At 41.8% G+C, this 14320-nt stretch overlaps 1 protein-coding gene across 1 annotated transcript; it reads right to left on the bottom strand.

The window, feature by feature from the left end:
- Positions 1–5251: 5251 nt before the first annotated feature.
- On the bottom strand, positions 5252–6412 carry LOC306934987 (zona pellucida-like domain-containing protein 1; the record flags this gene model as incomplete). The annotated part of the gene is made up of 1 exon (XM_079517809.1): positions 5252–6412. The coding sequence occupies one exon, from the start codon at positions 6410–6412 to the stop codon at positions 5252–5254; it is 1161 nt and encodes a 386-aa protein (XP_079373935.1).
- Between the last annotated feature and the right edge of the window lie 7908 nt (positions 6413–14320).

Here is a 14320-nt window from a genome sequence, read left to right as displayed (position 1 = left end):
TCCAGCAGAGCAGAGCAGAGCAGGGGGCCTGCTGTGATTTCAGGTGCCCCCCCCCCCCCCGTTTCTGAAGAAACAGGTGGCGGACACGTGCTCCGGAGACTTCTCTGATGCTCGCATTCCTCATCACGCGTACATCTCTGTCATCCAAGGACCTTTTTATAAAGCCAGGGTTTTTGTTTAGGGGGGGGGGGGGGGTCTACGAGCCAAAAAGCGTTCCGCTCTAGAGTTTCTCAAATCCCGCCCTTTTCATAAAAGAGACAATCTGTCAAGACCTATTACAGCAAGATGCTGTAGGCTTACATGGAGACAGACAGACAGACAGACAGACAGACAGACAGACAGACAGACAGACAGACAGACAGACAGACAGACAGACAGACAGACAGACAGACAGACACAAGGCGATACAATTGAATACTGTGATGTGTGGTATCGTGATTAGATAATTAAAATGAACATGGTAATTTTTCAGTGTATAAACAGCACATCACATGTACTTTAAAACATGTAACATATAAAGACATAACTTGGAGGGCCTATACTTCTATACTAAAGCCTTACAGAAACACAGCTAAGTTGCTGCACTGTTTGAAGATAGAGGAGAGAGCATGAGAGTGAAACAGATTGAGAGAGAGAGAGAGAGAGAGAGAGAGAGAGAGAGAGAGAGAGAGAGAGAGAGAGAGCTTAGTATAGAAGAGAACACATGAGGTGTGAAGCCGGAGGGAACGGAGGACCCTTCCTCGTGCGGACCCCCAGGGGAGCCCTTCGCCGTGGACTGAGGTAATACAGCCATCTGCACTAGCTGCGCTCAGGGTGGACTGGAGAGGGGCTCGCGATTTTAGGAGGCTCCAATAAAACTATAGGCCCGTTCGGTGGACACACTTCGGACGGTCTCACCCCGGCCGTGTGAAATTTACACACAGGCTTGAGCTGCAGAGCGACTCGCTCGGCGGTGCCCCGCGAGGCCTTTAACTGCTGTCGGCGTGCCTGCCTTGTGATGTAAAAAAAAAAGAATTCATGCATGTACAGTAAAACAACCAGCTCAGTGGCCTTGTGGTTAGAGTGTCCGCCCTGAGACTGGGAGATCGGGGTTCAATCCCCGGCCGGGTCATACCAAAGACTCTAAAAATGGGACCCAGTGCCTCCCTGCTTGACACTCAGCATCAAGGGTTGGATTGGGGGTAAGTCCCTGCGACATACTAGCGTCATGTCCAGGGGGTGTACTTGTACATCAAGCTGCCTCACGCTACAGAAACAGGAGATAGGCTCCTGCCCTATGGGCCTCATGCCTCGACAAGGCTACTTACTTTACAGTAAAACATACTGTATGTCTCAACTGAATCGTTTTACATACTGTACTGTACAACACATTGACATTAGGGCCTGTCCTGTTGTCCGGGACAACTAATACAACTTTCCGGGGGAAGTGCAATAGTGCATTAAAAATTATACTTGTCTGTTGGACAAGTGACTCTTGGTTTCACTTTTTCTGTGAAGCTCCGAGCGGCCAATTACATGCAAATGTAAAATATTTTATATAATGCGTGTGTCTCTCTGTTAAAATGATAGACCTTTCATTTCTTTGTCAGTGGGCAAACTTACAAAATCTGCAAGAGATCAAATAATGATTTATTTCACTGTATGCAGTACATAATATACACTGTACTGTATGAAAACCCACCTGTTCAGAATGGCATTTCCAAGCTGATGTGTTTTTAAACTGTGTTATATGCACTGTTTTCTTGGTTTTACTCTTTTAATAGTTTTTTCTAATAAAGTTGGACTTTTTCTTGTCCGTCCCCCCCCCCCCCCCCCCCCCCCCCGGCCCCAACACATGTAAAGCGTCTTTGAGTGTCATGAAAAACTTCTATATAAGTCCCAGATATTATTATTACTGCATGAGCACATATTCTCTGCATGTCTTCCTCTATTGCTCAAATATACATACATGCTGTACATACAGTATGCAAAACATGTTCTTTAGTGACAAGACAGTATTACTGTAGTAGACATGCAGCGATACACACATATCCCAACATAGAGATGATCATGACCGTGCACACACGCGCACACACACACACACACACTCCATACCACACACGCACGCACGCACGCACGCACGCACGCACACACCTATAAAGTACAACCGCGCAGTAAAGTTCAGCAACACTCCATTCCATGTCAAAGACTATCAGCGTGCCTCATATAGAATATCCCTCACCACAGCCAGAAGTCACATTTAATTTGGAAAAGCTCTGGGCAGCGGGTATTCTTGGAACGAGAACATGGTCGAATGCATACTTAAGTGAAACGCAAGGAGAACCCTTAATCTCATTTTCAGGGGGGTGGATTAGTGGTAAAGTTCGCCATGTCAAATTATCACACGGCCACAAAGAGCACCGCTTATGGGTAATGACTTTATGGCAAGAGGCTTCCGTGGATGCGGTCACTGTGACATAAATATACACATACTACACCGTAAAAAAGGGTGTACAAATGTAACCTTAACGGAGTCTTGAATTCCACCTGCAACTTGACAGTAGGCCTATATACAGACACTGTGCAGCAGTGGTTCTCTTTTTATTTGAACCCCTCCAAAATGATGCGGCGACCCCTTGGGGGTCCCGACCCACAGGTTGAGAACCACTGCTGTACGGCACAGTACAGTAACAAAACTGGAGCGGTGTCTTTTTCATGTCACTGAGGTATACCATATGTGTTGTGACATGGTAATCTAGCAAAAGCCTGTAATGTCCACAGTGGACACCTTAGTGTGATGGCCGGCTGTAGTCATGGCCAAGAGCCAGTCATGACATTGGGCATTTCATATCTTCATATTTCTCAGTCAGGCGTTGCTTTTCGTAGTTCCGGCATAGACGGCATCATTTTGATTCCATACTGGACCACAGGGTGAGTTTATATACTGAAAATAAATGTTCACTCCAAGTCCAACTCACTGCATGCTCCCCTCCTCCCATCTCCCCTCCTCTCTCTCATTAATAGGCATACAGATGTATTGGCATGCATGCATTACACGCACGCACTCACACACACACACACACACCCACATGCTTAAACTCACGTACTGTACGTGCGGTGTATACGTACTCATGTACATACAGTCACGCACGCACGCACCCACATGCATGCATCCATGCACGCAGGCATGCAAGCATGTTGCTTGCAGACAGGCACGCACACGCACACACACGCACACACACACACACACACACACACACACACACACACACACACACACACACACACACACACACACACACACACACACACACACACACACACACACACACACACACACACACACACGCACACGCACAAGCTCGTACACGCATGCACTACAACCAGAAATACCGTATAATGTTATAAACATTTAGAAATCTGTAACAAAAGGCAGCTTATTAATCCCCAGGCAGACCTATGATATAATTTACTGTAGGTTTGCACAGCATATGTCCAAGGCCTACAGTATAGGATGATGGACATGTGTTTCATTATAATGAATGTATGGTTCTGTAGATAATTTAAAACAAATAGATCTGCAAAGATGTTTTACAAACAAGTGCTTGTATGGGTTAAACCCTGACTAAATATAGTATGCTTACACAAGTGGCTGTATAAAAATAAAATAGGTTATATCAAATACAGTAATTGGTACTGTCAAATTTAGATATGTCAAATGAAAGTTAACTTAAGTTGGTGATTTCGTTACCCGTTTTTTGTGGTTATATTTTAACAAATAGAAGTTTTCCCATGACATGTAAGTCTTTATGTGACATTGCCTATTATGTCAATCCAGACATTTCAATTGGGTTGCCATGGTATAAAACAGTTTAATTAGAGATGTGTATTATCCACTCCATGTTACAACACAAAGACGAAGATCGTTTAGACTGAAACGTTGTAGGCTGAGCTAAGATCTGCTATTTTTGAAAATCATGAAAATGTGTGCAAATCTTTGAAAAAAACGTATAATAATAAAATGTGTCTGCAAACAATATCTTGTTCCAGGGACCCCCAGAAGCAAAGATTTTGAAGGATTGTTTATATAATTGTTTATATATATATATATATATATATATATATATATATATATATATATATATATATACACAATCCTTCAAAAACTTTGCTTCTGGGGGTCCCTGGAACAAAATATTGTTTGCAGCCAAATCCATATAATGGATTGACGTTTGAAAAGCACTGACATAGGAAACCACTGACATAGACACATTAAGTTTTTCAGAAAACTGTTAAGAGTTTCGTATACATTTTTAGAATTGGCCTCAGGTCTTTATGGGTTACACATTAAATGCAGACGTTTGGCTGGGCTACAGCGTTTCAACACAAATATCATTCAAATACACAAATACAAGGAGCTTTTCGTTCAAGTTCTTTATTGTTGTCAATGTAAAGTACACACACAACAGCTAGTAGCAACATTGCAGGCAGTGAAAGTATTGTACTCCAAGCATACCTCAATGTGTGAAGAAGAAATGAGATAGAAACGAGTCAAGATGACTCAAGAATAAATGTTATACTTTAAAGTACATTTCTGGGGCAGTAACCTTACTGTACATCAGATGTACAGCAATTGCACACATCTTATTACTGATTAATAGTAATAAATACTGATTATTAGTAATAATAATAGTAATTACACAGGTATCACATACACTTCCAGTAATATAAAGTGCAAACTATAAATGCCTTCATTTGCTAGGGTTTACTTTTTCAAGCAAAGATGATGAATTCAATAAATGTAATAAATTAAACAGTAATACTTTGGAAGGTACATTGACTTCCCTTTCAAAACATTCCATACACTTTCACATTTTAAAACTGTGTTTATGAACTTATTTTTTTAATACATTTTCTTTCCAACTACCATTTCCCCCTTTTTTATGAAGTAAAAGCTTATGAAGCGCTTACATGCATTAACACTTTCAGCTTTTGTGCATTTCCAAATTTTGCTATTAAACACACTGACAACTATATACACATTTCAATCACATTCCTTCTTCATCTAAAATTAAAATAGTCCTACACTTTTTAACCTATGATGAATGGCAAGCAAATATCTCCCCCAACAAACAACAAGTGAGATGAACCAAGCACTGTCCTCCACCAGAAAAGTTAGACAAGCTGGCGGATATTGTACACCTCAAAAGACAGTATTTAGCCTATAGCCTGATGCCCCATTATCCCGCCTGCAGCTCGAGAAGGTTTGTTTTCAGATCCTGAGCTTCTTGTAAAAGACGGCAGCGATGCAGAGGGCAACAATGCACACAAAGGCTAAAACACCTACAGCAGCACCAAGCCCGGCGGAAGAAGAACTCGCATCGTGTGTTTTGGGCTGGCCCGTGATGACATTTTCTTGGGTGACGATCTCCGGGGAGGTGATGGTGTGGAGTTGGGAGACGTCAGCTGGCTCATCGTCCGTTGCTCTCCTTCTCCTGTTGTTGCACGCCATGAAGCCGCTGCAGGTGGCGACCTCGCACAGGCGTGTGATGCAGTGCAGGTAGTAGGTGGAGACGGTCTCGTTCTGCTGCTCCATGAAGCGGAAAGCCGGGAAGGAGAAGCGGGCGCTCTGGCTTACACCGTTCTGGTTCATGGTGGTGAGCTGGTCAACCTGACAGGGTATAAACAGGTTGAAGAAGGTGGAGTTGGTAGGAAGTGCGGAGATTGAGGCGTAGCACCGGTCCAGAAGCACGTTGTACTGGGTTGTCAAGTTGGTGGCTTTCACCTCTACGTAGACCTTGGTCCTCAGCTCGATTCCATTCTGTGGCATCACCAGGGGCGTTGTGTAGGCACTATCGCTGAACAGCTCCAGGCGCAGGGTGCTGATGAAGCTGCCATTGTTGTCGTTCAATGAAATAGAGGAGGCTGACACATCAATCTGGGTGTTGTTGATCAGGTACTCTAAGGGGTAGGCGCAGGAGTAATAGTACTTCATCTCAGCATTGTAGGTGATTGTCCCTGTGGTGGGATCGGAGGATCGCACAATGCCACTGACGTTGACTGTCTGGATGTTGGAGAAGTCTGAGAACACTCCTGTGCCGGCAGCGCTGGTGGTCCTGAAGACACTTCCACAGGCATGGGTTCTGTTCAAGGCGAAGTTGAAACGCACCACGGGTGGAGATGCAGACAAATCCAGGGTTCCCTTGCAGGCTGGGTCCGACACATGGTTCATGATCATCAGCGTTTGGTTGTAGCCGGTGTAGACGATAGGGCAGGCTTGGATTGCCAGACTGATGGAGTCGGTGCCACATGTCACTGCGATGTCAGTGTATTCTGGACGCCTCGCTTGTCCTTCTGAAGTGCAGTCCTGCAGTGTCAGCTGACTACTTCTGCCTATGATGGTGGCGACGATTAGAAGAACGTGAAAATTCATCTTTGCTATATGACAGTGTTCGGCTCCTGCGTCTGGAATGTCTGGATACCTTGTTAAGTCAGCTCTGAAGGCAAACGCAGGTTGATGCTGGTGATGGCTGTTCAGGACTCTTTTATAGTATGTCTCTTTCACTGTGATTGGCTAAAAACAAGGTCAAAGCATCCAGCTATATGCTAACAATTGCCTTGTATTTTAAAGAGAAGGGCGGCAGCTGTGAATCATACCCTGGGGGCAACAACCTGAAATCCGAAGCATTATTGTCTTCAGAAACTGTAACAAAATAAAGATATCTGACCTGGTGCTGGGTCACAGTCAAGTAACTTAACATAAAGTACAGTAAACCATATCTGCTGAAAAGATCCCATACAAATCCTCCGGATGGAGAACATTCATAAATGACCCAGTAAGTATCATCTGTAGCGGACACTGACCCACTGACATTGACTATCTAATGACTATGCTATAGTTTCACTTTAGTGTTTTTCCATTTTCCCCAGGGGAAAGGGAAACTAACTAAAACTAACTCCATGTGGAAATTAAAACGTGTTTGGCATTAGGAAATGAAATGGTTACGAAACTCCTTAAAAGACATTATAGTACAGAGAGTTGAGCGCATAGGAATCCAAATTCAGAATGAGGTATTCTGAATTACTTGGATGCAATTCTTGAAACTCTAACCTCAGTCTCTTAACAGAGCCTCAAAACGCACACTTAGTTGACCAGGGTCCTCCAGGGCTCTTCAACAGGGGGTCCGGGACCCCTAGGGGGTTGTCAGTTACTTCTCAGAGTTACTACGGGGGGGGGGGGGGGTGGACCAAATATTTGTGTGATATGATTTAACCACTTGAACTCTAGCATCCCTATTTCAATTTTTATTTATTTTCAAAAATAGCAAATCTACAAGCTCACAATGCCTTGCGCAAGGCGTTAAGGCCCAGGGGTGCCAAAAAGGTAGATCGCGATCTACCAGTAGATCACAAAGGCTGTGCAGGTAGATCACATGACAAAGAATATTTAATTTAAATATATATTTTTTTGGCATCCGTTGACTTGATTGATTGACTGACATAAAAAAGGGCCTGTCAGCTCAAACCCATAATGCAATACTTTTTCAAGTTTTCAAGAGTGTTGCTGTGCACAAATCTCGGTAGATTATAAATGAAATACAAAAAAACTCTAGGCCTACAGTACCTATTCCATTTATCCCCTTTCCCATTCCAAGTGCATTTGTCTTAAATGTAATGCCAGCGCCGCTATTCCAAAGCCATTTTCAGCAATGGTATTATAATGTTTTCATTGGGTAGATCTTGTTGAGCTGGTCATTTTGAAAGTAGCTCTCAAGTCAAAAAGTGTGGGCACCCCTGCGTTAAGCTAAGGGTCAAGTGTGTTAAATGAGAATGGTGGTTAAACTGAGAATACAAACTCAACATTGATGATAGTGCTGTCAAACATCTATGAAATCTACAGTATGAAGGTAAATCTGCAACAGAAGTATAATTATATAGTGGGAGTGCTTCATCTCCGTCTCTCAGATAGGGGGTCCTTGGGCTGAAAAACGTTGAAGACCACTGCTCTAATACTTATACTGTACTATAGGTTCACTAGTATCTCCATTTACACAAACTCTTTGCCGATCTACAAGGCTCACAACCCGTTGTGATGTGTCGTGAGCTCGTACTGTAGATCAGCCATCTTCGCAGAATATAATGTTCGCCCTGGGGACACTAGGGTTCATGCGGTTAAGGCAATTGGCCAATTATACTATTCCACTGTTCATACAGAATGCAGAACACTTAACGCTGTTGTCATGGTGTGTAGAGGCAATTTTCATTCCTCTTTGACATTCCAATCAAAACAGATTTGTGTCTTTCTTTCTATTGGCCAGTGCATGACTACATTTCCCATTCGCACTGACACAGTTGATCATCGGGTAAATTGTTGGATGTAAATTAAATTATCATGTACAATAAGTGCAAACCATAAGGCCAGCATGATGGGTGATTGGAATGAGTAAACGCATATTAAAGGACTACTTTGTTTTTGTTTTTCAAACAAGGTTCATATTTTAGGTTGTTGTTAGAGGAAGTAAGAGATGATTGCTGCTTTCATTCGTTTTAGCGATGTTAGCTGTTGTTGACAGGGGGGCGGGGGCATTCGAACATTCTTTAACCAAATTTGACGGTGTTTTCTTTATTATTATTTACTATAGTCCTACTAGACCCCAGGAAATTACATCTGGCCACAAAAGCTCACGGGATCTACTGGCGTGAAGGGGGATACTATAGGGGGCTGCCATACATATTTAGCCACATGTTCAAATGCCCCCGCCTCCCTGTCAATAACAGCTAAAATCGCTAAAACGAAAGAAAGCAGCAAATGAAAGAAAACTCATATTTTCCTTTCTCTAATAACAACGTAAAACATGAACCTTGGTTGGAAAAAAGTTGTCCTTTAATTAATACTCACACAAAACTCACATGCTGAGGGTTCCAGTGCACTGATTGTATGTCAAACTGGAGCAAGAAAGCAGGTGTCAATAGTCGGGTTGGTGCAAGAATAGTGAAAATAGCAGATCTACAAGCTCTCAACACGTCGCAGCGTGACGCGTTGAGAGCTTGTAGATCAGCTATTTTCCGTGGCGCAACCCAGCACTCTTTATCTACTGGAGATGCGGTGTACGACATAACAAACTAGAAAGAAGCAATTCTGGGAAATTGCAAAGTGTGGTTGCCTCACTGGCTGATATAGGCCCCTCCCTGTAATTTGGCTAGCCAATGACAATGTCAAGTCACCCTTGTGATCATGCGTAAGTAATTCGGAGGGTTTTTCCCCCCCGAAAATATGTTTTTGCAACAAACTGGTAAGTGTTTTTGCAATTGTGGCGCCCCCTATGGATGAAAATTGAATTGCTTTTGGCTCTGTGTTGATTAAGCCACCCTCGACATGTGATTCAGATTTGGGATGGATCGGACATTCCGTGCGTGAATTGTGGCATTTTTTGTAAAATAGGCCCCTCCCACTAACTTTGGAAGACGATTACGGACGAACGATACGGAAGATCAAAATTCTGACTGTGCTGTTTTAATCGAATAGGTCCGGAGATCATGTGTACCGATTTTTGTGAGATTTGGACAAAATCTGTAGGTGGCGGATCCAAAAGTGTGTTTTGAACAAAATTCAAAATGGCGGAAAATCTATCTAGACGCAAATGGGCGTGGACTATATGGGGAGATGCGTCATGACTCAAGGAATCCAGGGAAAAAATAATTTTGATTTTACGACCTACCGTGCAAGAGTTATATAGCAAAACATAAAGTGGGCTGTTATAGCGCCACCATGAGGCCGACCGATATAATTATATGTTAATTAATTTTGATAATTATTATGAACCTCCCCTCCAAGTGTTGTAACTACAGCCCTTACGGTCTCAGAGAAACAAATAGTTGAATGTGAGTTTTCCCATTTTCCCATTCAAGTGAATGGGGAAAATTAATTCACTAATTAATTAATATCAATTAAACTATACAACATTTCTCTTATCAATCAACAAGCACACGATTCCCGATGAAGCCGGTCGATTTGACATATGGCTCGAGTATGTTTGGCAAAAACTGTGGGAGGAGTAGCACTGCAAAATAAAGTTTATACAGAATAATAATAAACAAAGAAAGAAATAAAAGGTAAGGGGAACAATAGTATGGTTGCCCATAGGCAACCACACTAATTAGTTAAACTCAAAATGCTGCGTTCCAAGTTCAGGAGACTTCGGAAAACTCCTGAATGTTGCCTTCCGGTATGGCTTGGAAAGTAGTGGAGAGATTGGTTTGGCAACAGTGACAAAATAAATGAATAATACATAATAAAAAAAAGGTAAAATAACCATACTGAGATACTTTAATTTGTGTCCAGGTGGGTTAAGGCCAGTTTTGATGTGAACACTGGTGTACATTTGGAGACATTGAGACTGACTTACGGTAGTGTCTTGACACATCATTTTGATTGTCATGGTTTTACGGTTTTACTAGGAAATGCATCCAAGTGAAGAACTGTCAAATAAACATTTATCCCCTGGGCGGTGAAATGCAAAGTCATTGAAAGTTAATACAACCATGTTAATGGAACAATTTACAAAGCTGGGTGGCCTTTTGCACAGAACAATCACAAACTGTTTTTTGATCAATTATTGCACAATAAACATTTTGTGCTTTAATATTGTCTATATGAATATTGGCAGTGCACAGATATTAGTTTAACTCGGAGTGTTAATATGTGGCTCACTACAAACTATGAACCCAAAAGGACATGATGTGCATAAAACCTTACTCATACTTTCAGTCCCTTTCAGACCAACAGTATCAGTATTTTTTACATCTACACCAAATCCGAATCCTATTTTATTTTCTTCTATTTTTTTGTATTCTCACTACAAACTATGAACCCAAAAGGACATAAAACCTTACTCATACTTTCAGTCCCTTTCAGACCAACAGTATCAGTATTTTTTATATCTACACCAAATCCGAATCCTATTTTATTTTCTTGTCTTTTTTTGTATTCTCAGTTTTTCTATCAGTACATCCCTAATTGAAACACTGTCTGGTGCTGTAGCTACTGAAGTGAAATCTGCACTCGCCCAGCCTGAGAAGTACAGTATTAGCCTTTGCCATCGGAATTCCTCATATACCTGCTTGGTATTACAGTATACGTCTTTACACCGTGCGTCACCCTCAACACTTCTCCTATAAAACGAGAAACAAACTCTTCAGCCGCACTACCACCGCGAAAGACAGAAAAGGTGGATTGAGTTGACTCGGGTCCAAGTGTTTTAGCACCTGAACCCTTGCGAGTACAATAAACGTCAGTGGGATATTTATAGCGCAGTATATGGAGAATGTTCAATTCCCTGCTCCGCAATAATGCGCGTGCATCTGCTAACCGCATCAGAGGGGAGGCAAAGGGCCCTTTTCGCTCCAGAGGGGAAAGGGACATGAGGAGTGAAAATAGAAAATGTTCAGCACGTCAGCCTCCCCGTGTGCCACTGTACACTTTCTATTAACTTACACTTTAAGCCCCCCGTAACCCAAACCCCCGAGCCAACTGCCGCCCTCTCTCACCGATGCCCCGTTGGGTGGCGGCCTGGGGACCGAGGAGGGCTATGTTTAACTCCGACGCTCACCTTTACAGCCGTCATGAGAACATGCCACACAGAGAGCATGGTGATCCAGTCGGTCACGTCCGACATGACCCGTCTGGCAGCCTGCCACTCTCTTATACCTTCAGGAAGAGCAACTGTCATAAAGGTTCTCCTCTCCCGTGTAACACAAACCCTTCGCCTAATTGATGTTGGCTTCACATTACCCATGCAAGCCACATTCTAATTCATGTTTTACAATTTAGTTTTTTATTTGTGTTCTTTTTTTCCATGTTAACCACTTGAAAGTTGTATAGATCTACTAAACTACAGGCTCACAATGCATTACTTGCAAAGCCTGTAGCCTGTATTTTCGGCAAAGAGAGGGGAAAAAAGGAGTGGATCTAGTATTGAGAAGCAGGTGACTCTGCAGGTCAACTGGTTGTATAGGATTTAGGTTAAATGTCCGTGAGCTCCATCCATTTGCATGGAGCTCACGAAGTCTTGCGAAGTCTCACGTTAGACGAGACTTTAAGCTTTACGCCTGGAACACAGCAACGGCGTTACTATGGAGTAAAGTGTGATGATTTTCGAGCGATGGAAATGAGCGAATTAGCACTAAAACCCAGCGCCCCATTGAGGGCTTATGGTGGGGTAGGGGAAATAGCCAATAAGAAAGCCTTCTAGCATGAAACTCTCCTTTAAGTAGTATTTTGATGCCAATACTTTTGTACTCAAAGATTATTATTACTATTTTTTATTTTATTTTTACTTGTAAGAGTAGTATTGATACTTTTACTTAAGTAAAACAAATGTGAGTACTTGTCTTTAACCAGTGCTGGTTGTAGCCGTGAAGAGATCGAGGGTCACAGGGTGCATGGCCTGCATGGTGACATGTCTGCATGGTGACATGTGGAAAAACACAGGTGTAACATGAAGGACATATTATATTATACTATGGGAACAATGAGATGAGTGTGAGACTGACAGAGGAAAAAGGGGTCAATGAGAGCTCGCTAAAGCAGTAAGCACACACACACTGAAGCAGTGAACAAGTGGCCTTATTAACCAATATTATACAATTAGTTGGACGGAGTCCCCCAGGGTTCTATTCTAGACCCCTCGTTATTCCCCTCTCTTTTTGTCAAATCAGTTATTGTTGATTTGTTTTCAGTTATTGCTGCACGATTAATCGAACAAAAAGATTGTGATCTACCTGTACATTCAGATGGAACCACTAGTTGGCTGTACAATTCATGTTAGTTACTCTTGTGTTTTTGCTACAAGAGACAGACTTTGAGAGGTTTAATTCAATTACAATTAGGCATTTAGCAGACGCTCTTAAATCCAGAGCGATTTACAGTAAGCAATAACAAAAAACAAATATATAAAAATAGTCATCATGAATCATACATATAAGCTAAGAACCTAACAGTGGAATATCTATAAATGAACTATTATATACTATAATAGTGCTACATGTCTACATAAAATGCTATCTAAGTTTCAAGCCACAGTAGTTGGCTCCAGGTGGCACATTGTTAATGTAGTAATAATGTTCCGCAAATACAGACTAAAGAAAATAAATATTTTCATGGGGGAAAAAAATGGGAATTCACATTTGAGCGAGAACAGTGCAGAACTGCTTTTAGTTGTCTTATAGGAGTATTTATCATTGTACATTTACGCATACATGACACGTGTCCTCTGCAGTGTGGGACGTGTCATTATGAGACACAGAAAGACACAGGTATACTGTATACTGTATAGTGGAGGGAGGAGTTATTAGTAACCCAATAAGACCTGAGGCCCAGTCTAAAAATCTGAATCCCCCCCCCCCTTTTTTTCCCCCTCACTGTATATGTCTCTTTTCCCTTTTTACCTCTATGATGAATTCCTGTTCTGTTCTTTGACTATATAGAAGTGTCTATTTGTACGTCTCTAAATGTGTTGATGAATTGAACATGGTGGACCCTCTTGTAAACAAGTGTAATGCTTAATTGGGTCGTCCACTCACAGTTAACAGTCTTTGTATTGAGTTTGTGCTTGAAATGTACTGTAATTCTGCAAACTGTTAATAAATATTTCAATCAATCAATCAATCTAAAAAAATGTCTTCTAAATCAGTTTTCTGAAAAACCTACAGTATGTTGAAACCTACAGTATGTTGCTTGCTATATAGGCTATATCTTTGTTGTCGAGCAGAAACCTCTAATCACCTTCATTTAACTTTGTGTGTGTGTTTTTTTATTTTGTATTAATGCACTAGTCCAGGGGTTCTCAACGTTTTTGGCCGGGGACCCCCGGAAATGCTTTGGCAATGTCTCGGGACCCCCGCCCCGCCCCCTCCCGACCCCCAATATAAATTGACTGCTACAATAACCTTAATAATAGAGACAATACACCATAAATAAATACTGAAACCAGATATAATCATTAGGAAGGTGTATGCATGTACTATATGTGTACCATGTAAACTCTTAATTTTCAATTTTCCATCCATTCAGTTGGGAAAAAAAATAAATAAAAAACTTTTTCTTTTTTTTTTATAATTTGGGGACCCCCAAAAATAATTTGGCGACCCCCTGAGGGGTCGCGAGACACGGGTTGAGAACCCCTGTACTAGTCGATCATACTACAGCAGTGTTTTTCACCACTTTTCATATTAAGGTTAATTATTTATTCATTTATTCATTACTCATTCATTTATCTCATCCAACGGACCACCATTGGATGAGATTCAGCCTCTCAGACCCCAAAACTAAAGAATATTTTGT

Source organism: Electrona antarctica (genome assembly GCF_951216825.1).
Source record: "Electrona antarctica genome assembly, chromosome: 13".
In the NCBI taxonomy this organism is placed as follows: Eukaryota; Metazoa; Chordata; class Actinopteri; order Myctophiformes; family Myctophidae; genus Electrona; species Electrona antarctica.
Note: the sequence above shows the minus strand (reverse complement) of the source record. Positions and strands in the feature narration are given on the sequence as shown.